At 43.9% G+C, this 26,206-nt stretch overlaps 3 protein-coding genes across 4 annotated transcripts in view; 2 read left to right on the top strand and 1 right to left on the bottom strand.

Annotated features, from left to right (window-relative positions):
* rims2b (regulating synaptic membrane exocytosis 2b) overlaps positions 1–3,482 on the top strand; it is a 111,157-nt gene extending 107,675 nt beyond the window's left edge. For both annotated transcript variants that reach the window (XM_031585764.2, XM_031585765.1), the window contains 3 exons: positions 262–363; positions 574–713; positions 919–3,482. In XM_031585764.2, the coding sequence (XP_031441624.1) occupies positions 262–363; positions 574–713; positions 919–1,128 (452 nt within the window). In that variant the 3' untranslated portion in view covers positions 1,129–3,482. The remainder of the gene's footprint in view (positions 1–261; positions 364–573; positions 714–918) is intronic.
* Positions 3,483–4,620: 1,138 nt separating this feature from the next.
* On the top strand, positions 4,621–7,719 carry LOC105891998 (dendritic cell-specific transmembrane protein-like). Its single transcript, XM_031586157.2, has 3 exons — positions 4,621–6,059; positions 6,504–6,797; positions 7,276–7,719. The coding sequence occupies exons 1-3, from the start codon at positions 5,043–5,045 to the stop codon at positions 7,345–7,347; spliced, it is 1,383 nt and encodes a 460-aa protein (XP_031442017.1). The 5' UTR covers positions 4,621–5,042; the 3' UTR covers positions 7,348–7,719.
* Positions 7,720–10,305: 2,586 nt separating this feature from the next.
* On the bottom strand, positions 10,306–25,858 carry lrp12 (low density lipoprotein receptor-related protein 12). The gene is made up of 8 exons (XM_012818296.3): positions 24,231–25,858; positions 19,269–19,325; positions 18,517–18,652; positions 17,067–17,269; positions 14,828–15,459; positions 13,412–13,881; positions 12,891–13,023; positions 10,306–12,613 (listed from the first exon to the last, which is right to left on the bottom strand). Exons 1-8 carry the CDS (start codon positions 24,316–24,318, stop codon positions 11,528–11,530), a joined length of 2,805 nt encoding a protein of 934 aa, XP_012673750.2. The 5' UTR covers positions 24,319–25,858; the 3' UTR covers positions 10,306–11,527.
* Between the last annotated feature and the right edge of the window lie 348 nt (positions 25,859–26,206).

Genomic DNA, 26,206 nt, shown 5'->3' with positions numbered 1-26,206 from the left:
TCATTAGCTAACTAACAGTTCAAGTCGAGTGAACTGTGGGAGACATCCTGAACAATCATGAATGGCCCATTTTTTCTCTTTAAACTTTGTGATCCTATCATTAACATACTATAAATATCTTAATTAAGTCAACGTTTCATCAGATATGAACTTTACAGCCATTAGCTACCTAGGATGCTAAAAACATTAAGTAGCAAGATAGCCCTATCCATGTAAAAAAGGCCAAACTTCTGAATCATTCTCTCTAACATCTCTCTGCAGGCGATATCCAAATCGGCATGGTGCACAGGAAAGAGAGGCTTGATGTGGAGGTCATCCGAGCACGAGGCCTTGTGGGTAAACCAGGCAACAAGCAAACTCCCGGTGAGTGAGAATACCATTCACCACCAACATGTCAACTACTTGCTACTTCATAAATAGCTGAAAATGTATCGGCCTTATGCCAACAAGTGCCATTTTTTTCACTCACACATACAGGTTGATCTAGTGTCAATGTTGCATTTGTTCAAAAAGGTTTTCCTTAGTCAGCTTCTGTCCCTTTCACTGACATATTACTTTGTTCTGGTTCAATAGCTCCCTATGTTAAAGTCTACCTGCTGGACAATGGCAAATGTATCAACAAGAAGAAGACGAGACTGGCCAGAAAAACTCTGGATCCACTCTACCAGCAGCAGCTTCAGTTTGAAGAAACCCCAGAAGGGAAGGTTTTACAGGTGCGCCATCTTTATATATACTTTTACAGGCAGTCTTTACTCACTGTTTATGTCTGTATTTTCTATTTGTTGATATGGATAAGGAATTATAAGTAATTTAATAAACATTTTGTATGTTGACTAAGCTCTGCATGTGTGTATGTGCAAATTTCATTGCCATATTTTAGTGGCAGAGGTCTCATTCGTTACCCTGTTTTTTTGACAGATTATTGTGTGGGGAGACTATGGACGCATGGACCACAAATCCTTCATGGGCGCTGCCCAGATCCTTTTAGATGACTTAGAGTTGACCAACATGGTCATTGGCTGGTACAAACTGTTCCCGCCCACCTCACTGGTGGACCCGACCTTGGCACCTTTGACCAGTAAAGCGGCACAAGCCCCGCAAGGAGCCGGTTCCAAAGTACGGTCGTAGCGGCGTGGTTTATATCGTCGCCGTAGTAGCAACCAGCAAACGGAGAGTGAGACAGCCTCGACAGGTCGCGCTCCCCCCCCACCCCGCTCACACTGCATGCTTGATGTTGTGTCTTCTGAGCCCGCGTGAGAGGAGACTGGGAGAGGGGGGGGGGCCTCCCCGAAGCCGAACGGCGTTCACGCCGACGGAGACAAAAAAAAGCGCGCCACCCTCTTGTCAAGTGTCCCACGCCGGGGAAAAAAACTAAAACTGAAAAAAGAGGGGGTAAGAGTCCGGCGCGCGGAAGTGCTGGAAAAACAAGGGACTCGAGAGTGGGGCGCTTTCGGCGGGAATTCAGCGGTCGCTAGATTTTTCACGTCTAGTCAGAAGTTGCAGAGGGAGCGAAAATAGAAAACAAAAAAAAGAACTGAAGTGAAACTATAAGTGGAAGGAAACGGCAACAAAAAATACTACTGCAGAGAACTGACAAACGAATGAGTTCTACAGAAGCCCTGTTTTGACAAAAACAAGGAAAGATACCCTTTTTTTGTCCTGCTGTGTTACTCGAAACGGGGTGTCAGTGTTCCTCGCCCCAGAGCTCTGAACTAGTAAAGCCACATCTTCAAGCCCAGCTGTGAGGAAGAGAAGAAAACTTTCAAAGCCATGTGGACAATTCACAGAAGGAAAGGCTCGGACCGGAACAAGACACCCCATATGAAGACCCCAGCTACACAATAACCATAATGTTTCCCATTCCCCTCACACAGATACACGCACGCACACACACACACACACACACACTGCCCACTGGAAAGTACAAGCCCTTACAAAAGTGAAGCTCGAGCCCTTTGGAGGAGAGTCGGAGTCAATACCTGTGGCAGTTCCGGAACAGCCATCATTCCAGTGTCACCTGAGAACAACAACTTGAAAAACAAACACGGAACGCCAGCGTTCCACTAAGACTCTCTCTGTTGATGTACTGTATGAAATCCATAAAAAGAATTTCCTTTCCTTTTGTTTTTTATTTTCTGTTTGTTTGTTTTCCTTTTTATTTTTGTTTCTTTTTGCATGGATGAAAAGTTACCTGTGCTGAAAATTAAAAAAAAAAAAGTATAAGGAAGAATACTTTCCTTGAGGCTGCAACTTGCAAAAGAGAAAGAAAAATGAAAAGAAAATGAAAAAAAGATGACAAAAACAGCCATTTTCAGTTGTTGTTTCAATTATTTTTGAATAAAAAAAAAAATACTTCAACAGTGCATGGTTATCAAGGAGAGTGAATGCAACATGATAAAGATGTAATTGTCATCCTTTTAATCATTCTTCTGTATTGTTACAGATACCTATGACACCGCAGCCTGAGGATATTTCTATCGTGTTTTTTTTTTTTTTTAAACATTTAAAACAACAATTCTATTCTGGGGCAGAGAAGATGAAATGATAAATAATTACATTACATATAGACATTATATATCATGTGGCAGAGGTACAGGCCTTAAGGTGAAACATCGCAAACTGTACATTTTAATTTGAATCTGTTACTTTCAATGGCCATTTTTAAAAACAATAATACCTGTCACGCCCTCATGGTGAAGAAAATGCAGATCCTCATGTTGTTGTGCGCCCCAAACTCGTTGTTCGTCAAGCGATCATTCCATTCATTTCAACCAAGCATGTTGAGAAAAAAAGGGGGTTTGCAACATGGCTTGAAAACACTTTTCCAGGTAATTCAGCATGTTTTGATAGAGACAATGTTTGGGAAATATTTTGCAGTTTCTTGTACAGTGCATGTGAACCTGAAGTCCTACAATCCCGCCCCTGTCTTTACACAAACACACACAAAAATACATACATACATCATACATACACACACCCATGCATACACACAAACAGGCAAATACATACACATGCACACCTCCCTCTCGCCCGATTCTCCGATTGTAATCAACCACAGATTTAGTTGGGGTTTACATGGCTGAAGGTTCAGACATTCAAGACAACATTCCACCTCCTGGTACTCATAAAGGAAAAAAAGAAAACGAAAAATGAGTATAAAGAACATTTTATATTTAATGGAGATTGACTAGGAGAGAAAAAATATGTAAGGTTGCAAGTATATTTTATTTTAATATTGTTATAAAGAAAATGATAAAATAAAAAAAAAATGATCCCATGGTTCGGAGCCATAGAAGGACTGCGATGTGAGGAGTGAGTGGACTGGGTAGCGTTCTGTCTTGCTGTGATGTTCAAATGAACATGCGCCGCTTGTCAAGGAAGAAATGAAGCTCACTGTATGTTTCATGGGATTGAGAAAAATGCCACACAATATGAATTTTTAATTGTTTCTTGTTTTGAGAAAATAAAATACATTTACTATTTTTGTGTCTTTTCACTCTTTGATATTTGTGTCTTAAAGCAACTCTAGCAACAATTTTACACTTTTTGAGGTATGGTTTTATAGGCAACTAGTTTTGGTACCATCCTCAAATTCGTTTTGATAGCATATAGTCATGTGAAGGACAGATAAACACCTATGTCTTTCCCACTAGCCATCCAGGATATGCCCTATGTAGTTCTGTGTTCTGGGCTGGAACACCCTGCAAAAATGGAAGCAAAGCTTTCACAGCATATCATTGCCAGCTATACTGCTAAAAGACACCAGTTAGTGTGTTGGCAAGCTTCTATCAGTGCCAACTGGGTTGTTGGTGGTGTTTGCAAGGTTTTTGCATGCCTTTTAGGTAGTTAGCTTGGTAGTTTTGGAACATAACTACTTATTGCTGCTTTAAGTGGTTGTTGAAGGTGTTTTATACTATAATTTAGCATTTAGGCCGCTAGGTGGTGCTGTAAATACACTTTCATATTTCTCTTTCTGTTTTGATAATTGCAAACATATTGCCTCTCAAGATAGTTGTTTTGTACATTTCAAAGAAATACTTTGTTTGTCAAAGAATGAATTAGATTTTCACATGTATTTGAGTTAACTATGATTATCCTAAAGACTACAATACAGTAAATGCAACATTAATGAATGTACATTAAGAGGTTATGATTTAGCATTGGGAATTCATCTTGAATTGTTAAGCATGTAACCTCACTTAAAACATTATTAGTTATTGAATAAATGCACAAATATACTATATATCATATGACTGTGCTATATACACTTTCACTGATCTGGCTGTGTGGCATGGAGCATTGTCCTGCTGGAAAAAACACTCCATTAGACGACCAGGTGGGCAAAGCTGAAAATTGGACTCATCAGACTAGATGACCTTACTCCAGTCCTCTATGGTTTAATCCTTATGGTATTTTGCAGACCTCAGCCAGGCCAAGTACAATGTTGTCCTGGAAGAAAACTTGCTTCTTTCTGCTCTGACAACTGGTCTCTTAATTATTTCCGGAGCTGTGTGTGTGTGTGTGTGTGTGTGTGTGTGCGTGTGCGTGTGTGTGTGCGTGTGCGTGTGCGTGTGCGTGTGCGTGTGAATATATATAGATATGGTTGTTCTGTTTCATAGTGAAACTTTTGGTCCACGTGGTTGGTGTTAGAATTGAGGAAACTCAGTTACCATATTCAGTGCACAGTTGAAGTAGAATACACCAGCCTGAGGTAAGATGATCCTTCAATTGTGTTCACATTAATTCATTAATAATTAAAAATCAATTGTAGACTATAGTTTGGGTTTGAATTTAATGGCTAGTTTGATTACATTGTTCTATCAAAATGAGGTTTTTGAAAACATACTGTTCACATCTAATCAGCTGTACCAGTAGCAATGCACACTTATGCCAAGATGTTAGCATAGACGTGCCTGATCTCTTTCCTCCTAACAGAATAGAGATTCTAAATTGAAACTTGCTAGTTTCTCACTAACTCCCTGAAATGTTCACTGTGCCCTGGCTTTTGTATTACAGTAGTTGACTTCTCTGCATTTCAGAACATGGGCTGCTCGGCACTGGTCAGGCTTTTCACCACAGACTACAGGAAAGGCTGGAGGGACCATCTCCTCCATTTCCTTTCCTCCTTCCTCCTCAGCCTGTTTCTGGGCTCTCTCCTCTTCATTGGCCTCCTCTTCTCCCTCCGCTACAACCTGGTGGCCTGCGCAATCATCTCTAGCAGCACCATCATACTCCTGACCACCTCTCTCTTCATCTCCCAGAGGGTGCGATGCTTCACGCTCCTCTTCCTCATCTCCTGCTCCCTTAAGCAGGGTAGGAACTTACTCCTGGCCGCCGGCATGGGGCTGGTGTTCCTGTGGAATGTCAGCAACACCTTCAGGAACCTTCACCAGGTGGCCCAGAGCATAGTGTGCAACCTGAATAAGGAGGTAGACTTCCAAGTCAGGCTTCCCCCACCCCTGAGGACCTGCGTGGACATGATCAGGAAGGTGGCTGAGAGGATGAATACACTCGCCGAATTTGGTGTGGTCCGATTTGAAGTAACCACCACAGTGTCAGGTCGCGTGGAGGAGGATGAGGTGCGGGAGAAGCTCCAGGAGGTCAGGCAGATGCTGAATGCCACGGCAGAGACGGCGGAAGCCTTCTACAACACAACGGTCTCTGTCGGACATAAGGTGGCTCCGGGGTTCGGCGTTATCGTCCTGGCGGTGACCACCATTCTGTTCTTCAAGAAGTACAGACAAAACAAGAGGTACCAGAACTCCTACATCACGCCCGAGTTCATCCGCTATGACGAGCAGCAGAAGGCGGAGGGGAAGCCACACGTCCTGCCTCTGACCAAGAAAGAGGCGAAACGCTACCCATCTATCCCCTCCGCTTGCCCCACACTCAGCGACGGGAAGAGTGCCCTGATTTTCTTCATCCCTGTTGCTGTCCACCTCCTCACTTGGTCCGCCCTCATCGGCCTGGACGCTCTGCTCTACTGGATCATCCAGACCGTCAACAGGCACCTGACACAGTCCAGGCCCATTCACGTCCCACTGGAGGTGTCTGTGAATGTAAGTAGACTACACAGATAGATCCATGAAGGCAGAGTAAAGCCAAGTGCAGCGGCCCCCACACTAGGCAATGTACATTTGTGGTATTACGTTTTGTATGTGCCTATTCCTTTGCAAATCATATTGTTATGAGCGTATTTGGAACAGGGGTGTGCTTAAAGGGTACAAAATGTTCTTTTGCATTTAAAGATGTACATCTTTATTTTAAATTACAAAAGCATTAAAATTAAGTAAAATATTATTGTATGACAATGAGAGATTAATATTTCAATTTTAACAACACTTCTCTTGCTGAAATCAATGTCTTGTGTTCTAAAAATGTCTGAATGTAGATTTGTGGTGAGCTTAATAGTTACGTTTACCCTATTTCCCAGATCTAGTTAAATGAATGCAGAAAGCATTGAGGATCCAATAATCCTGTGGGATGCTTTCTTCTCCCTTCAGAATTACCAGATGCAGTTCTCTTACTCCATTGAGATGACCAAGAAGGAGTGCCTGCCCCAGCCCACCTTGCTCATCTCTCAGTCACTGGTCCCACTGTCCGTCATCCTGGTTGTCGTGGCAATCATGGGCCTTCTATCTCCCAAGGCTCTCCAAGGCAAGGTCCTGCTGATCGACAGATTCTACTGTGACTGTGCAACAGACAGGGCCCAGCACCTGCACGCTAAAATCGTTCGCAAGAGGTCCAAAAAGAAACTGAGAGGCCTCAAAAGTACTCTTGTGCGCTACGGAAAAAACGTAAGAACCCTGGTTTAGTTGCCTTTTACAGCAGCAGTTACCCCTAGGTTTTTGGAATCCATTGTATTACTGTTAGTATGACTATATTGGTGAAAAGGGTACATATATTGGCAGAAATAGAAAATTAATTTGAATCATTCATAATTGAATTGGAATTGCTCAACTTGATTAATTGCAGTTGTAATTTGCAGAGGAAATTAATTCAGTTTCCTAATATTATATATTCAGTATCTTGTTTATTGGAATACAGTTGCAAACTAATGAATTCAATTTCAAATTATAAATAGTTTTTCACTATATTAATTTTCAAATTAGTTTTCTACTGGCACATATTTCTGCCCATAGTACAAGTTTGCAATGTGAAGTACATCGGGGGGGGTTCAGCCAATTGTCATACCCCATGGTCACATTTCACCACCAAATATGATATCACTGCCTTATTTGATTGTCAAATAAACAAATGTGTGTATTTTTGCAGGTCAAATTCTGGTTTCCCATATTCTTCCCAATGAGAAGGGATGATGGTCTTCAACTTCCTGACATTCTATAGAAGATAACTGCATACATAATTACAATGGCACACATTTTACATTTTTGCTTATCATTTTTAGACAGCTAGTGGTAATCATTGGAAGTGTTCAGTGATAATTATGAATTCATGCATATTTGGGCTGTAGACTGTTTACCTTTTGTGTATGTTCTCTGCATTTATTAAGCATTTAGATATAGATTTAGTCCATTATCATGTCAGGGCTTTAAACAAAAGTGTTAAAAGACCAAACCTTTTAAATTTCAAACATTTACTTCTGTTTTGCAGCTTGCAAACTCTACTGTCAAAACTCCTGAAAATGAACCAGATGTACAGGAGAGTTCTCACTGTTGTAATTGTATTAAACATCAATGTTCATGTTCAGTTAAAGAATAACAAACTAAAGTGTGTTCTATTAAATGCCAAAGGAAGAACTGAATTTTTCAGAAAGGAGAAGCCATGTCCAAATATACCCCCCCCCCCCCCCCCCCCCCCATTTGCATTCTGTTTACCCGTGTACTGAGGTTCCCTCTTTTAAGCTTGTCTTCACCCTGCAGCTGCAAGCCACTTCTGTTGATAACACGATAATGTAAAAACTGAAGAAAAAAAAAAAAGTCCTGTATGCAAGTCCTACAATATTTTGGGCACAGGCCATACGAAATCATGGAGAGAGTGTAAACAATATCAGAACTAGTTTTATATGTAGGTGTATTACCAATGGTTATATGCTGTCCTACTGTGCAACAATATATCGGGCTACCATACATCTATATTAAAATTAATACAGATTTTCTTTCTATTAGTCGATACTTTTCAGTGAAATTATCTATAACATTGGGCACAGTGGCAGCTCCTCTCAGGGGGGCAATTTTTTGATAATGATTAAGGCGATCCATTCAGTAGGTACAGTTAGGCAAGCAAGACAATTGTTTCAATTTGTTGTTAGCTGATTAACTCATACAGCAATACCTTTTTGTCCACTAGAAGGCAGCACACAACAGAAAGATTCCCCCTCTAGCTAAATAGAGTAGCTATAGTTACAGGTGGAAAGCTATGGAAGAAAGTTGCACCCAGGTGCCTTCATAAGCAAAAATGATGTGGCTCCACAATAAATTATCCCACTTATTCATTATTCACATTACCCAAATGTATGTGTGTAGGATATGAGTGTGTGTGTGTGGGCAAGTGTTATGCACATGAGTGAGCTTCTATGACAAACTATATTGACACCATGATGACACAAAAACAGCAGGGACATGCAGCCAGACGGATACTCTCATCTCTGCTCTAGAATTCATAAGGACTTATGAAAAGACAACCGCTGTGCTGCACACACACAGTATGTCAAAAGGCAGACTTGTAAATAAGGTCTTTAAAATTGTAGTGGCAAAAGTTTCGGGGTTTCCTTTAACCCTCTTCCTATTCCTTAATGCTTGTACCATCTGGAGAGTGCGGGTGCAGATTTGCAGCCATTTCCCATAACGAATCCAAATTGCGTTACCGAAACATTTATTGCAAAGTAAATACATGAAAAATAAATGCTGATATTTCAGTGTCCTTTTGATCTTTAGTTTTGCCGATGCATCCACGGTCAGGACTACGACCTGGCCAAGACTCCAGTTAAGTAGGCTGAGGTCAATGACGGTGTTGCTCCGTATTTGGGCATATACTGAACATTAGATCTAGCAGGCTTTCAGTGGAACTGTCGTGGAGTTACGTTGAAGGCCTACCACTCTACACTCAGTGATTACTAATGAAATGTACTAATGATTACTAATTATCGCAATGTTAACGGAAGTGGAAAATAATTAATGGAGCCTGCTACACTTCTTCACCAAGTTTCATGAAAGTGCCAGGTAATGTCTGCGTAATCCTGCTGACAAACAAACAAACGTAAACGAAAACATAACCTTCTTGGCGGAGGTCATTATTGTTAGAGTGGATTATATTTCCGGATATGCTAGTTGCTATATTAGACGCCCTCAAAAATTGGCAGCACTTGAAAAAATTGTGACTGTGCATGAGAAGTGTCATGTCATTGTCATGACAGTTTGAGATATTTTGAGTTAAACTATCCGGTTTAGCAGCAGTAACGTAAACGTGAGGCAATGGTAAACACGGTTTATCAGTAGCAAACAAGTGTCTGGTCTGTCTGTAACTGGGCATGCTGAAGTGCAATCTGCAGATAAGAAAAAGAAAATACTTGACCGTTTTGGCTCATTGAGTTCCTCCTTATCTGTTCCTCTTTAGTCGAAGAGCAAAGGATTCCTCGAAATTTGCAGAGCAAAATGTGCACACTGCAATATGCATATTTGCTGAACAAACTGGACATAATTCGGTTGACGAACAAGCTGAAAATGTAGCTATGTTTGGTACACTTGTTACACGGAAGATAAAGTTTTGTCATTTGAGCTAAAAATGTGCTGAAGGCCCTGTAGAAACACCCCCTGCCCTGTTGCTATGGTCTGCATGTATAGCCTTATTTATATTGGGCTATAACAGCTGATAGAAAACGATTGCTTTCACAACAACTCACAAAAAGTAAATCTCATTAGCTGGTCAAGGAAAGAAGAGTACTTTAAGGTTTGAGATGAGCTTCTCCATCAGACGACACAATAGAGTGGCGTCTTTGCACAGTCTATGAATCATGACAAAAATGTAGGCCCTCTAGTGTCCACTACGCACAGTACACTTTGGATGCAGGTTAAAGGAATAACACACACAGAACACTTTGGATGCTGGTTAAAGGAATAATACCTCACATTGAAGGCACAGTCCTGGATTCATCAGATTACACCCTTACCGTCGATGTGCCCCTGAAGCAATGTGTTGGCTGGAATAGATCATAGTAAGTCAGAGCCACTTTGTTTCAAAGCCAGGACTGCACAAACACCAGAGAATTTGAAAGCATCTTCATATGATCTACATACTTGCTACATCACAAACAGCAAGATCCCCAAAGGAGACTCACACCACTTGCCTGATTGATGAATGCTGTTTTTATTTCCTTAGTGCAGTAAACAGTTACGTATATATATTTATTTATTTATATTTATTCATATTTTATCAACACCATATCACTTAACAAAAAAAGCACAAGACAGTTAAAACATGCTTCTCAAGTAACCGCTACTGAAATTAAAATTAATAAGAATAATAAATATACACACACACTCACACATTTGTCCTCAGTACCAAAACATTGAGGTTACCAAATAGTAACAAAAAAAAAAAAAAAAAACAATAAATACAACGGACATCAGTGGCCATTTGGGAACCAAGTTAAGTCCTTAGAAACGTTTTTTTCTCAAATTCACTTTTTGCCTTGTAGAAATTGCTTCACGCCCTGTGGTACTGCGCGAGGAAGGGCTGTCTGCTCTTCAGGACTGTGAGACGACCTCCCCAACACTGAAATGGGTGAACACGGCTCGGTAGCACCGAGAGGCCAAGGTCGCACAGTGCAGTTTCCCCCCACACTTCTGCCATCACTTGCCATGAAATAAAAACCCTTACCTTTACATACAGTTATAATGAAATGTTAAATAATTTAAAACAGGAGAAAGAAAAAAAAGACGACAGACATTTCTCCCAGGCTCAACTTGACCTATTAGTACCGACTTGAGTCGTTTTGGCTGAAATCTCTGCAAACAGTGTTAAGGACAAAAGTTGTAAGAGCAACATAGTCTTACCCCTTATCATATGTACCGACCAACTTAGGAAGGTCTGAGCCTGCCTTTCAGCACCTAAGCTTCAAACTCCTCATGTAAGCTTGCATTCTCCACTCCACAGAAAATACTCAAATACACTCAAAAATTGCACAGTGGCTTGTAGGGTTCAGGGCTAGCAGAAATAATTTGGGGATAAGACAGTCACTGAGTATGGGTATTGTACCATCCATATCGTACCAAAGTTCCAAAAAGACATTTAATATCCTTAAGTTTCGTCTTAACTTTCCTATAGCTTTGTCAAATCACTGGGTGCTCGGAGATTCTTTGACCAGAGAGCCCACTGACAATGCCTACCCCAGGCGTTGGGACAGGGGGACAGAGAGAGAGAGAGAGAGAGAGAGAGAGAGAGAGAGAGAGAGAAAGAGAAAGAGAATGAAGCTGTGGATTGGGGGTGGGGTTGGGGAGACAACTGTGTGGGACAGTCAGTCAGTCAGTCAGTCAGCCAGCCTGCCAAGTTCAGATAAGCTGTACTTTCAGCACAGCAGCAGGGCCTCGTCATCGCTGGTCTCCGTCTTGGCAGTGGCCTCCAGGCAGGCGTCGGGGATGCGGGCGGTGTGCACCATGCCGCAGTGTTCACAGGACCCGTCCCTGCCTGCCAGCCGGCCCCGGAGCACAGCAGAGGCCAGGGTGGGGGACGAGGCCAGGAGGGGGCCCACGCTGACTAGCTCTGAGGGGCCGGACAAGCCCTCCAGCAGGGGCCTGGAGCAGTCGCTGTCGTCGACGACGGCCACAGAGGGCACGTCAACGACAGGGATGAGCAGCTCCACATCGTCCTCATCCTCCCGCGTGCCACTGCCGCCGCCCGTCACCAACCCACCGCCGCCAGAGCTGCCGTGCTCCAGCTGCCTCAAGGGGCTGTGGTTGGGCCCGGCGCCCCCCGACCCGCCCCGGCCAGAGCACCCGCCGCCACCGGAGGAACGCGTGAGGGAGAATCGGACCCAGCGCAGGCTTCGGGTCATCCTGCTGAGGGCGCTGCTGAGCTGGCTCCTACTGCCCGGACTGCTGCCGCCGCTGCTACTGCTGCTGCTGGAGGTTGTTGATACTGAACGCTGGGGTAGCGCCGTCGTTGTGGTCGTTGTCGCTCCAGCGCTCTCCGATAAACTCTCGACCAGGCTGCCTTCCCGACCAGTCAGCTGGGGCAGGCTAGTCGTCACGGATACGATAGCCTCCACGGCGGTGGTGGGTGGGGTTTTCTGAGGCAGGGGGGCCGCTGGGCTGCTTCCCCCTCCTCCGCCCACCGCTCCAACCGTGTCCCGGCGCTGGGGCGGGTGCTCGCTCTCTGTGTCGGTGTCGTCCGAGTCGAGGGGCAGCAGACCCCTGTGGGAGCCCAGCAGGCGCTCCGGTTCCCGGGACGCGCTCCCACCGCCGCTGCCGGTCCCGGCTCCAGAGCCATCGTCCGTCTCGGCTGAGACAAGCGCCAGGGAACCAGAGCGGCGCGAGCGCGTGAAGTTAAAGAGCCGGCGCCAGATGTTGCGGTGGCGGCCGGATGTCGGCAGGCGGATAGAGGTGAAGCCAAGCTGGGAGCGCACAGCCAATCGCAGGTTCTCCAGGACAGAGGCCTAGAGATTAATACAGAACACGTGGAGATTAACACTAATCCCAAACAGCAGAGCACATAGACGAACAGGAGTTTCTGAGCTGAATGACTAAATATTCAGTTCGATTTAGGGACAGATCATGAGAATTGCATTTGAATTGATTTTTTTTGTATTGATTCTTACAGCTACATTTATTTTGTGAGATATTATTATTACATATCTCACTCAATCAATGCATTTAAAATGATTTGTTGTTTAACTCTGGAAAACTGAGCTAGTGGTGAACATCTGGGCTCACCTGGTTGCCAGAGCAGACAGGAAAGTCCTCCACTGGGGGGATAAGACCCTGAGCGATGAGCTGACCGTAGGAGGGCGGAGCCTCCCTCCTCAGCAGCTCCGCTTCCACTCTGGAGAGCTGAGTCTCAAAAGACCTGAGGAGAGGAGACAGCTGGGTTAACTACCAATGCCCAACACACTATTAGTATTTCTGCCTGCAAGGTTCTTTTTTTTTGCCATCAAATGTTTATTAAGGAGGGAAAAACACTCTGTATGATCATGTGATGACAATCTTGAATGTGTGAAGAGCTTTTTTTTACATTTGACAATTAGCACAACCGAAAATACCACACGAAATCCCCCCTACACAGCTCTTCCATTCACTGATGTGATTCAGATAAAAGCAATTAAGCTGGGACACAGCATAAAACCCACCCCGAATCCTGTCATGTCAAACACCTGTGGACCACTCCCCCATTTCCATTCCCGCCCCCAGCAGTGAGCCTTATGTCGGTCAGTGGACACGGAAAGAAGATATGTTACCTGCGCTCGAACATGCGCAACGAGTAGAGCTTGCAGGTGCAGCCCAGCGCGATGACCAGCAGCAGGCCGCAGATGAGGCTGCCGATGACGGCGGCGGTGATGACGCGCGTGGGCACCACCACGGGGCAGCTGTCCTCGTCGCTGCCGTCGCCGCAGTCGTCCTGCGCGTCGCACACCCAGCTCTCGAACACGCAGCGGTTGTTCTTGCAGTGGAAATTCCCCGGCTGGCAGAAGAAGCAGTTCTTCTCGTCCGAGCCGTTGGGGCAGCGGTTCTGGTAGTTGCAGCGGTCGGAGCGTGGGTAGCAGGCGCCGTTGCGCGAACACGGGAACTCGTCCTCCTGGCACGTGCTGCAGTTGAGCTCGTCACGTCCGTTGGGGCAGTGCCAGTAGCCGTCGCAGCGCTGCGCCTCCGTGTAACAGCCCCAGTTGCCCCCGCATGGGATCTCCCAGGGCAGACAGAAGCCGTCCACCTGAGGGAGAGGGAGAGGAAAAAGACGAAGATGTTTTTGCACTTTTTGCAGCGGACCTCATTACACAATTCACATCACACAATTTTGAGCTATGGGAAAAACAGCAAGATGAATTCAATGCAAAAGTCTAAGCCCAATTAACACTACTGCAAAGACGTTGTCAAAGCTTTATGCACATTACTATGCACAACTTCATTATTAATGCTCTGAACTGCTATTTGCAGGTTAATTGTCAGACAGGTTTCTTGACAAAGTCGAGTTGCAAATGCAAAAGTTGCAAATGAATATGATAGCCTACTAAAAGTCACCCATGAGACATGATACTATTTCTGTGAGCTCCCAGGTCCCAGATCTGTCTGCTCTCTGTCCCAGCACAGTCTGCCGTCTTTCCCAACAGACCCTAGCTTCACTTAAAAACCCACATATGCTCTCCATTAGGGCTGAACGATTAATTGCATTTGCGATTAAATCGCGATATGGTTAAACGCGATTTTCTAACCGCAACGTCCGCGATTACAACGTGGTCTAAAAAAAAATAAAAAAATAAAAAAAATTTTTTAAGATGGTAAATCTTGCACACAGTGTTTAAAAAGTGCATGCCTAGTGTTTATACTTACAATGACTTTGTTTAAATTACTTAAATGCACAGTGGCAAAGCCACCGATTTGTTGTTCTTGTTTCTGTAATGAGCAGTTAAATAAAAATGTAAAATGTGGGAAAGAATATTTTACACTAAATGTATCTAATATTGTGTTGGTCATATTTAAATCATTCATTACGTTTTGTTGGGGAAAAAAAGAGTATAAAAAAAAAATCGCATATTAAATTGCAATCGTAATATTTTGCTAAAAAATCGCAATTAGATTATTTTCCCAAATCGTTCAGCCCTACTCTCCATTCTAAAACACAGGCTTATGACCACCACCAGAGCCCTTTCCCCTCTCACCTGGTAGGTGACATTAAAACCGCGCGCCGCGTTGACTTTGTCTGCGTAGAAGTGTATGCGCAGCTGGCCCGTCGAGGACACCACGGACAGCGGGGCGCGGGCGTCGAACGCGGTCAGCACGCGCAGCAGCCGCCGTGGGTTCTCCTCCAGGCCGTCGTAGACCTTGACGTAGTCGCCGTAGCCCGTGCCGTCCAGCTTGAAGTCCACGAAGCGCAGCACCACCTTGCGCCGGTCGCCTGTGTCGATGAGCCAGGTGCAGTTGCTGCCAGGCGGGTAGAAGTCGGGGTAGTTGGGCGAGTTGAACGTGCCGTAGAAGGTGCGTAGCCGTTCGCCGCACGCCGGCACGTCGCAGTCGATCTCGTCGCCCAGGTCCTGGCAGTCGATGCTGCCGTCGCACTTGAGCGACTCGGGCAGGCAGGTGTAGACGCGGGTGTAACGGGACAGGCAGGGGAACTGGTTGTAGGCGCACGGCTGGAAGGAGAAGAGCGCCGAGGGGTTAGGAGGCGCACACAGCTCCTCGTCCGAGTTGTCGCCGCACTCGTCCATGCCATTGCACTTCCACACCTCGGGCAGGCACTTGCCGTTGGCACAGTGGAACTGGTCGGGCTCACACACCAGCTCCTCCGACTTCCCTGCGAAAGGGGGGAATAATAAGAGTCTAGTTTTATGGATGAGCGTGGAAAATCTGAAAATCAGCCTTGTTTTCCAGTTCTTCCTGCTTTACACTTAAACTATAACAAAATAAGTGCACATGAACCTGATTGGTGATTGGTATTCTGAACTGCATAATTATGTCAAGGGTAGAAGAACTTTTATTTTTGTGAAGCGGTAACCTCAGTATGAAGCACTCTGGAACCCAGAAACACCCAGACACCCAGAGCATGGCTATATGCTGCTTTAGAGCTGAGAAATCACTATACTCCTTTCACATCACAATTTGATTTTATTCAATATTAAGAGGCTTTAAGAGTCCAATAAAGTCTTCTTCTCAGACTCAAGTCATGGGCTACAGCAAACATGGTGGTTTTACAGTAAATTGTGGAATTCACTGCTATGTGAACATCGTTTTAATAGAAAACATTCTTACTGACTAAAAAAAAAAAAAAAGAGACTCCAATTTTAACAACCAAAATGTCAGAGCTGTAATTGTCATAATTGCCATAACTCTGAGAGGGTAGCATTTTAAGAGCTAACTGGCAAGCGGGAGAAGAAGGTCATCGAGTTCCTTCTGCAAAAAGATGTGAACTTGACACTTGTTTCCTCGCATAGACACATTTGAACAAAAGGCTTTATTGTGTCGCAGCTCTGCGTTCTTTTTCAGCGTTCTGAGAGCATCTTTGTGGTATTGGAAGGACATGTACAAACCATTTGTAGGCAGTTATTATGTCGCGATGGGAAGAATAACGCTCTAGACTGGAAATTTTAGGGGGAAAAATGGGCTACATGTCTAATGGGCATGTATCTGAACGCAGGCAAGCCTGTGATTACAGCAACCACAGACATGTAATGTTTTAAAAAAATAAAAAAAAAATAAAATAAAGATGATTCTTCTTTCGACTGTTCTGTTGTGAACCAAGAAGCCATGAGAACAACTTGCTGCAGAAATGTGTAGTTGTACTCTATACTTGTACTTCTATGGTAGTTGTACTCTATACTTGTACTGGCACTTCTATGGTAGTTGTACTCTATACGTGTACTGGTACTTCTATGGTATATTGGTAGTGTGGAAGCACTAACACAGTGGAGGGGGCCGCCAGTGATGGTTCACATGTATATACGCAGAGAGCTTGAGTGCAGAGAGAAAGTGATTGAGAGCAGGAGAAAGTGGGGGGGGAAAGGAAAAAGCCTAAAGAGGCCAAGGCAGAACAAAACTGTAATTGTGCAGAAAGACACTTATGCATATGCATGCATGCATGCCTATATATATGCATATATATATATATATATATATAGAAAAGAAAGGAAGAGAATGATTGAAAAGGTAGCAAGGTTGAGGTTGAGTTAACAGACAGCAATGAGCGAGCGAGAGAGAGAGACAGACAGACGGGAAGTGAAAAAAGAATGACAGAATTAAAGATTAAGAGAGACGGGGGGAAGTGTGGACAGCAGCAGCAGTCGCACACACACACACACACACACACACACACACACACACACACACACACACACACACACACACACGTGATCCCTGCGTGAGGGATCAGCGGCCATTAGGGGCTTTAAATAGTGTTGGACTTACCTGTTATGTAAGACAGCCTGAAGCCCTTCCCGGTCAGACTGTCGTCCGAGTGGAACTTGATCCACACATGGTCCTGAGAGGAGATGTACGGCGCCGGGATGGACGAGCCGCAGGCCCGGAAACCATCCAGGTTCTTGTAGGCGCCGATGGAAATCCAGTCCATTCCGCAGCGGTGGGAACTCTGGATCTCAAAGTCCTGAAAACTGGGGAGGGAAGAGGGAGCCGGGGGAAAAAAAAGACACAACGTAGAATTATGATCCCATTCCACAGGGAATATTTACTACCAATGGCACGAGTCACTCTGCTTGCAGTTTTATAGCAAACACCAAGATCTGACTACATTACATTTCAGTTTACACACTCAGCTTGTCATTATTACCGCAATCACCACATTTACCAAAACTCTAATTATATCAAGCTGACTTGTAAGTATATTATGTTCTGGAGCTGTGGCAAATATACAAAATAACTTGTACGATCCCAACACAAATGTTTACTACCACGGCTGTGCATCAGCGGTACCATTTCAGTGTGCTACAACTCTATAGAGATCTATAACTGATTACTGCGACAGCCAAGCCTGTGACTGTTTATTCATTCTACTCACTCACACTGCAAATATCCAGAGCAGTGAGCTGACGTTTTTTTTTGATGGGGGCTTTTTACAGATGCATCACTAATGACAGGAATGTTAATCCACTAATGATTTAGGTGCACTAATGGCCAGAATAGATTACAATGATGGGATGAGCATATTCTGCAGCACCAGCAGTCAAAACCTTCCTGGTTCAGGCAGTAATGCCACAAAATAATCACATACTGAAAAATAAAAGACCAAAAAAAAAAAACAGGTCCTATTTTTATGTTGGTAACCATGGACACTGTCTTACAGAGAAGGGAGGGGAGAGCATGTGAGAGACAGAAAGAGACAGACAAAAAAAGATGAAAGATTAAAAGAGAGAGACAGACAGAGAAAGAAAGAAAGAAGAGTCGGAACTGTCCAGGTAAACGACACTATGGTTCTGTCAGACGTGACGTGAGGCAGGCGTGAGCGCGAGTGCCCTCAAAACTCCCCAAACATCAATCCTGTGGCGTCACTTCCGCATGCCCAAATAAGCACAGGCACGGCTCATATCGTCAGAGATCCGAGAGGCTTTTAAAAAATAGAACAGAACACGCACTGGGAGTAAAAACACACACTTGATCGCCTGTGCTGAGAGAGAGACAGATAGAAAAAGATAGAGAGAGAGAGATGCAAACTGGAGTACAGCACAACTGCCAGACAAAACAATCCTTTCCATGTAGTGTCAGGGGTTGTGTGGTACCTAATGCATGTTATGGCACTGGCCCAACATCACCCACAGGATTACAGCAGTCATGTCAGCATTGTGAATAAGGCCTCTCACACTACTATAGGGCTAATAGCTAAGAGGAAAACCAGTGGTCTTACCTGATGGTGATGATCTCGCCGGGGTTGGCCCTGATGTTCCAGCTGCAGTTGACACGGGAGGGGTACTCAAACGGCCAGCCGGGACTGGTGATGACCCCGCTGGAGGCTCTGATCAGCTCGGCCACATCGCCACAAGCTACAGACAGACAGACACACACACAGAGGGAGAGAGAGAGAGATAAAGAGAGAGCATGAGTTAACACCTCCGTTGTTGTTTAATAAACATGTTAACAAGACATAATTCTTCTAACAGAGGGCCCCACGTTTGGATGACTATGTTTGTGTGTACCGTCTCTCAGCACCTCTGGGCAGTTGCAGCCCAAGACCAGTCCCTCCAGCAGCGAAGGAGGTTGTGTCAAACATACCCACCCCCCAGGGAGCAAATGTACAGGGCTATCAATAGCACACAGCTGCAGAGGGGCAAACCTCTTTTCTTTGGGTTTACCAAAAACTCCCTGCCTCAGGTCAGTAAATGGATATATAAAACATACAGCCACTGATTCCCAAGCTCACTGGGCAAAACGGTATTTGGTAGGAGTATTCCTCACTGTGTTCATGGGTGATAACATTATATATTAGGCACCAAGATGATAAACGTTTACAAAGGGTCCATTACACATTATATTTTATCTGGAAAAATATACAAATAGATAGGGAACTTGGTCAAAATGAGGAAGTGGGTTCAGAGTTGGCACCAGTTACAAAGGAGTGTATATGGTCAATGGCGAAGACAATGAGTGTGTTTAACTTACCACTTGAAATCCCTGATACGTAGATATTTTCATTTTGCTGGGAGCAAACCGAGCTTCCTGCAAAAAAGAAGAGCAGGGTGAGTGGAGAACATACAGTTATAGGCTCCATCATGCATTACACATACAGTATTCTACATTCATTGTTGCATATAACGCATTGACTGCACATAGCCTAATGACGAGGAGACTGGGGGACGCTATGTGGCTTGTTAAGAGGACTGGGTGGTTAAGTTGCAGCATCTGTTACTCTGTGTTTGGACTCAACACAAAACGTCGCCCGGGAGCGCTGGCCGCGCTGAATCAATGAAACCCGACACCGCCTTGTGTCTTGTGAAACACAGCGGCAGGCGAGTTCAGAGGGAGGCGGTTGAAATTTCACACCGCCTTAAGTTGTGAGACCCAAAGGGGATTCATGCGGACACCATAAATCCAACAAGGACCAGTAACTATCGACACTAGGACAATACCACTTAGGATAATGTCAGGATTAATGTACACTCAGTCACAGTGCATCATCACACTGTTGACGCTGATCATGCTGACTTGGCTGAACCACTGTACATTGTTGTCACAGCAATTCTCTAAAAAGCAGCCCATTTTCCAAGGACAAATCGAACAGACAGTTCCCCTGATTCATGGAAATTGCCTTCTGGAAAACAATGCTAGTCCAGGACATGTCTTAATCACTACCTGAAACCAATCACACACCAGATTCTTTAAAAGAATGCCTTCTTAATGCCGGGGAGGAAAAGGACCACTGACATTGATACTTGACAGTGAACTGCTCCTGCCATAAACCCTTTTCCGTTCCTTTCCCCATGCCACACAACTCTGGCGAGCGCACCACGTCAGGCAGCAGGGGTCTCAATCCAGCACTGTGTAATTATGTGTCCCCATGGACGTGAGACTGCACATTTCAGCTCAATGCAGGTTTTTTTCTTCTTTTTTTTATGAGGGAGCCGCCTCCGGAGAGGTCCGGACAGGAATGCCGATGAGGCGTGCTCCAACAAGGGGAGGAGGTTGTGCGCATGTTATTGATGTGATTACACCCGTATCGGAGCAGCCGCTGCAGCTCAATTCTTTTTTTGGGTCGCGGGACAAGGAAAATCAAAGGAGGACAGATTAGGTTGAGTCAATTACACGAATACGGCCCTGATGGAAAAATGCTATTTTACAATAGTTAGCCTAACAGCAGCTATACCACTTATAACTTAGATAGTGCTGACAGCAAATAATAGCAACACAAAAGAGGGACTGTTGTGAGCAAGTGTGCTTGCTGGAAATCAGTTTTCTTTGTTTTATTTCAGAAGTAGCCTATGCACTGAAAAGTGTGTGTGTGTGTGAGGGGCTTCTCAATTCCACGAAAGCCATTTAAATCATTTAAATGTTGTTGATGACTTTAAACAGCCACGGGCGCTGTCACGTCAGGCTCAGCGGCGCAAGCCTTCCAAGTCTGTATGCCTCAATTGCTTGTGCTGATTCACCACAGAGTGCGTCAGCTGCTATAATTGACACAGGCCTACCACAACTCTACAACACCTGCCCTCTGCAGGCTAATACGCAGCAGGGGGCCAACCAAATCCAACCAGGGGTATTCAAAACCACACCCGGAAGGCCTGCTATCGATTGGTTCAGGGAAGGTCGTGGTACATCAAACTTCCTTGAGACAATTAACAGTCTGCCCACACCTTCTTCCTCTTTCCCGGTCTTCTCTAACCGTGCATCAGGACACTTCCTCTCTCCTGAACCGCACTTCTCCATGCAAATAAAGCAGAAGGCCCGTGCATAGTCTCTGAGACTGGTGCTCAACTGACTCAATGTCTGTTTTTTCCATTGATTGTACTGCACTGAACACTGCACAATCGTTTCCGCACAGCATCCAATGCAAACATTCCCATTGACTGTAGAAAACGGACAAGCATGGGCGGCACCAAGGCTGCTGCGCTTCATGCCTGTAGATGCTGGGCTAATGTTTAAACAGGCAAATACATTGATTAAAAACTCATCCCTGTGGCACTCACACAACCATCAGTTGACTCTGGCCATGATACATTGCCGAGTGTCTCAAGTTTCAAGCCTGTGGCGTGGCGGTTGGCCTCAAGCCCAAAAAGCTGAGTAGCGTGAGCTCACGAAACACCGAGGACCTCCAGTGCTCCAATCGGGGAGCAGCTGAGAGGGGGTTCAATTATGCATGGTGGGCGAGCAAGCGAGCGGCCGGTAAGGGGCAACAGCCAGAGCACGAGTGTCACGCTCCGCTGGTCACGACTCTCAGGCCCCTGCTGAGAGGATGCCGAAGAAGTGTGCTACTATGCTGGCTGCGCCAATCTTGGGTGGGGACAAATGGCTCCTGACAGTCCGGTGAGAGCTGCCCTCACAAGCACTTGGAAACATGTGTAGAGTAGGCACTGAAGAAGAAATAGAGACTGTTTTGTGCAGAGGGAATGACTGGACTTGAGGGGAGTGTCCGTTGAATTGAGTGAATTGATTTCCCACTGGAAGTTCTAGTTGCATTCATTCGTTCATTCATTTTATCCTAAAGCAAACTGCAGTTTCATTTAAGCAGCCTAACTCAAGGTTCTACATCAAACCATATTCCCAACAGGGACCCTCTGTCAATAAAGGAGGTTGTGAAGGGTTCTTTGTTGCTCTTAAGAGTGAAGGGGGTTTTTACAGCTCAAAATAGTTCTTAAAGGACAGTACCACTGGTGTAGGCTAACACTTCGATTCAAGTGGATTCTACAAAGAAGCCCTTATACAGGAGTTCTAGAAGGAATCTTGAGGGGTTCTCATGGGCAGCAGACCAACTCAATGTAATGGAATTCACAAGGTTCTGAGATGCACCCTGGTTTCACCAAGTGTATACACCATCACAGGTACAGCCTAAACCCCCACACCTGGATTGCCTTACATTCCATCACAGAGTACCTTGACGCTGCTTTTGTACTTCCATTTTTTTTTTTTTACTTTAGTGTCTCTCAATCAGAATGAATGAAACCCACTTTCATCTTTTTATTTGATTTCGAGAATGATGCAATATGAGACTTTGTCTTCAAAAGACACACCACCTCTGGCAAAAGGGTACCCGCTCCACACAAAAGATTAACACCACCAGAAGAGGGCCTCACAGCTGTAACCAACAGTTGTGTATCAACTGACTTAACACGTGTGCCTATCTAAACCAACCATATGCTGTTTGAGCAATGTTTGGGGGAAGGGGGTGTTAAAACAATGTGGCTGTGGCTTCCTTTTGTTAAGCAAGTATCAGATAAAAGTAAAAGGGCCATTTTCCAAAAAAATGCTAAGGAATGAGAAAGCGGCAAAAGGCAGCTGCAATTGAACTTCTGACCTGGTGATCTCAGGATCTGTGCTAAGTTACTGAAAAATATATTGAATTGATATGGACTGCAATCTTAGAAGTGTAGCCCCCAAACCAGTGGTGTTTTTCCTTTTCCATTGTTAAAAGGATGAGCCATCTGTGGCTTTCTTCAAAACAAAACAAATTGTCCAATGGTTCAGGTATTTGTCTTTACCGTTATTGGGGTCACACAAGGGGCTTACTTTCAAATAATACAGCAGATGTCTAAACAGTATCAAACACCAGGATTTCCCAGCCGCTATGTTTGATGTTTGCACATGTTTGTTAAGTGTTGAGGCGATTCAGTTTTCTTTATTGTTTTTACCATGAACATTCTTGTATCTTCGAATTTGGTGGCAGCCATCCCATCATTAATTATGTGCAATGCTTCTGAATTTAAAGAAATTCTGAAAAGTTTATAATAAATGTATAGAAATAATAATGGCTGCCAGCTTATTGAATGTCTTTACCATTATCTTTACTTTTATGTAGGATTGGTGTTAGGACTGGTAAACTCATGGTAACATAGATAGGACTGCAGTACAATTTTGAAGTAAAGATCCTAACACACAAACCATAGTTGAATACTATGCAAAATTCAGCTATTCTATTTTAGCAGCTTTACAGTGTGTTGGCTGTTGGGACAGGAAAAACAGGAAAGACAAGACTAAACCATAATCTTTGCCCAAATATTAGCTTTTAAGCATTACAGATTGGTGAACTGACTCTGGAAGTGTACAGACTGTGAAATGATAGTGAAAACAACAAAATTGAATTAAACATTTTGGACAGCATTACTTGCTCTTACAAAAAAAAAGGACCCAAAAAATTACCACCAACATAAGAGTAAAAGTATAGGAAGTGAACTAAGGTCAAATTCAAAGTCGATTAAATCAGAACATTAAACTAGCTAAGAAAATTCTATGGGAAATTCCACATCCAACGTAATATTTTGACTGAATAAACACTGCACAAAAAACCTATTGAACAGCCCAACATGGGATAATTGGCTATAAGTTAAAAAGGGAAAGCAGAATGTTTTACTTTTATGTGGTAAATGGGTTTTGGTTTAAGTGTTATTAAGACATCAATAAATGTGATTTTTCAGGATCCCCTTCTACAAAAGAGGCTTTGGCTCTAAGCCATAGTGTAATCGTGAGTCTTTGTTTCAAGTGCTCGATCAATGCACAGAGATCAAAACACTTTCCTTAGCTTGGCCCTTGTGACTGGAATATTTCATAATTGACGTGGACATAAGAGCTATTTGTGAACTTACTCGCAGTTGGTATTCAAGTTAAATGGACATTTCCTACAGGTCTCCTGTCTCTACTGGTCATCACTTTGTGAACACTTTGTTTTGAATCATTGTCTGGCTTTAGCTTAGTCCAGATCAGACTGCCATTGAGACTGAAACACTGAGACAAATTGTTCACTATAATTGTTAGTTATGAACCTTTCATTGCCTACGTGTTTGAGTACAAATAGAACAGTTAACTGACAACTTATAAGCACCTTAGTTTGAGGTCGATAGGCTATACAAAATCCTTAAAGGGAAAACAGATCATCTCATACTATTAAAGTTCTTATGAAGTATATTGCAAACTTACCGATGAAAATGATACAGATGAGAGGGAGTAGTAATATCCATGAAAAGATCTTATTTGAGCCCAGAGTGTTGGCCATAATAGCTAACATATGTGAACTGAAATGTGTTTGTAGCTACTTTGTAGCTGATGCCCTCGCCATAAAATTTAGACTATCACATTAACAATCTGTTTGGTTTGCAAGCAAATAACTGTTGAAAAGCTGCACTACATTAAAAGGACAGAAAAATCAACGGTATGCTAGTCTGTTGGGGACAAGCTCCAGCACGCAAGAGTGCTGAGTACACAACAAAGAGAAACTCGCTGGCTATATACTAGCTACCTAGCCTAAATGACTGAACACTAAGCTACGTTTGTCAACACATTGGCAATGATAATTAGTTAAATTGAGCTGCTGTGCTATCTTTCTAAACTTTCATTTTCATAGACTGGGAGGTAAATTCCATCAGGCATTCTTGTCAAAGTGAAGGCAGAGACAAAGACATTGAATCCCCAGTCAGCGGTCTTCCTAGCTGCTCCTTTGTAATCACTAGCGTTGACGTTAAACAACCAGCTAGTACTGCTAGCTATCTACGTTCATACATGGCTACCAATACATAAAGCTTCCAACCAAACAGTTATGCCAGACAGCGAGCTTAAGCTTGCACAAGAAACCAACACATCACCATGCAAAAATAATGGTATATAATAGCCCTTCACTAACTCAAATATGAAAACGCCTAACTGCGCTGTCCCTTTACTTTTCTTGTTTGAGACGCCTACACAATCTGCGATTCCACTACGCTCCAAGCCTGCTAACGCTGTAGAAAGCTAGCTAGCTAATGGTTATGCTAACGAACCATCAAAAATAACAGTTCACGGGACAGTCTGTTCCTGAGATGCTAGCCCCTCCAGGTAGTAAGCCTACCTAACGTTACCGACAGCGCCTTAAGCGAAATTGGTCCTCCTCATTGAGCCATTGCCACTTCGATGCAATAATACTACAAACATCTACAAGATACAAGCCCGTGATTTTCGGGCCCCAGCAGCTGCGGCCATCGCTTCGTGTATATGGCTGATACTCTGTTGTTACAGCCGGGCATCAACACCCTCAACACTATTCTTCCACTCCCCCTTCTCTTCTTTCATTGAAGGTGAAAGGTTGTTCAACGTCAGGCGCCCGCACGTTTTAGTTCATTTCGGAAACACAGGACGTTCCACTATAGGATCTGCCTAGTTAACAATAGATGCTAGTTGCAGAGGAAACAATGTAAAGGTGTAAATGGCCTTTGCCATTTTTTCAATATTTAGTTCTTAGCTTATTGTCTGTATCCAACAAGACATGAAACTGTTATGTAACATTTTTGGAGTTTACTTTTACATAATATGGCCTATACTCTGCGATGGAATTAATTAAACCGAATTGTATTCTCAATCGGATGATGGAAAAGTGAAAGTGGAAAAGTGATAAGGGATTTACTGTGAATGTAAAGGGAATATCAGGCAAAGACTCGCATAAAACAAAAACAAAACAAACAAAAAAAAAAACATTTTAAAGTCAATGACACAAACTTAACTCATAAAGAACAGGCTGGACATTTTAAGGGAGTGACACTAAAAATGAATTCAAAATCAAATGTGAAGCAAAGCAACGACAACTAGTACAAAAACTGTTACAATGGGCGACTTATGCAGATATGTAAAAGCAGACACCACATTGTCAAAAAGAATGGTCTTTCAAACGTCCATAGCCTTTGTTATGCAGATTGTCAAAGCCCAATTGCCGACGTCCCTGACTGAATAACCAACAGGTCCATCTGTCCCTATTCGACTAAGCTCCGCTATATCTTTTGGAATGATGCTTGCTTGACTCAAACGCGACAGATGTTGCGTCATGTACGCATGCCCCAGCCGCTGCTGATTAATCACAACTGAATGTTGCCAAAATCCAGCGGTTACAACGATAAAGTAAGGCCGAAACGTAGTGCAGGGGGATTTTT

Source organism: Clupea harengus, chromosome 19, assembly GCF_900700415.2.
Source record: "Clupea harengus chromosome 19, Ch_v2.0.2, whole genome shotgun sequence".
NCBI classification, from domain to species: Eukaryota; Metazoa; Chordata; class Actinopteri; order Clupeiformes; family Clupeidae; genus Clupea; species Clupea harengus.
This window is presented reverse-complemented; position numbering and strand designations above follow the sequence as displayed.

Coding starts and splice junctions, on each gene's coding strand:
- LOC105891998 (XM_031586157.2), top strand. CDS start 5,043: ATGGGCTGCTCGGCACTGGTCAGGCTTTTCACCACAGACTACAGGAAA. Junction 6,060..6,503: donor CACTGGAGGTGTCTGTGAAT/GTAAGTAGACTA, acceptor TTCTCCCTTCAG/AATTACCAGATGCAGTTCTC. Junction 6,798..7,275: donor TTGTGCGCTACGGAAAAAAC/GTAAGAACCCTG, acceptor GTATTTTTGCAG/GTCAAATTCTGGTTTCCCAT.
- lrp12 (XM_012818296.3), bottom strand. CDS start 24,318: ATGTTAGCTATTATGGCCAACACTCTGGGCTCAAATAAGATCTTTTCA. Junction 17,270..18,516: donor GGCGAGATCATCACCATCAG/GTAAGACCACTG, acceptor TTCCCTCCCCAG/TTTTCAGGACTTTGAGATCC. Junction 13,024..13,411: donor TTGCGCATGTTCGAGCGCAG/GTAACATATCTT, acceptor TCCTCTCCTCAG/GTCTTTTGAGACTCAGCTCT.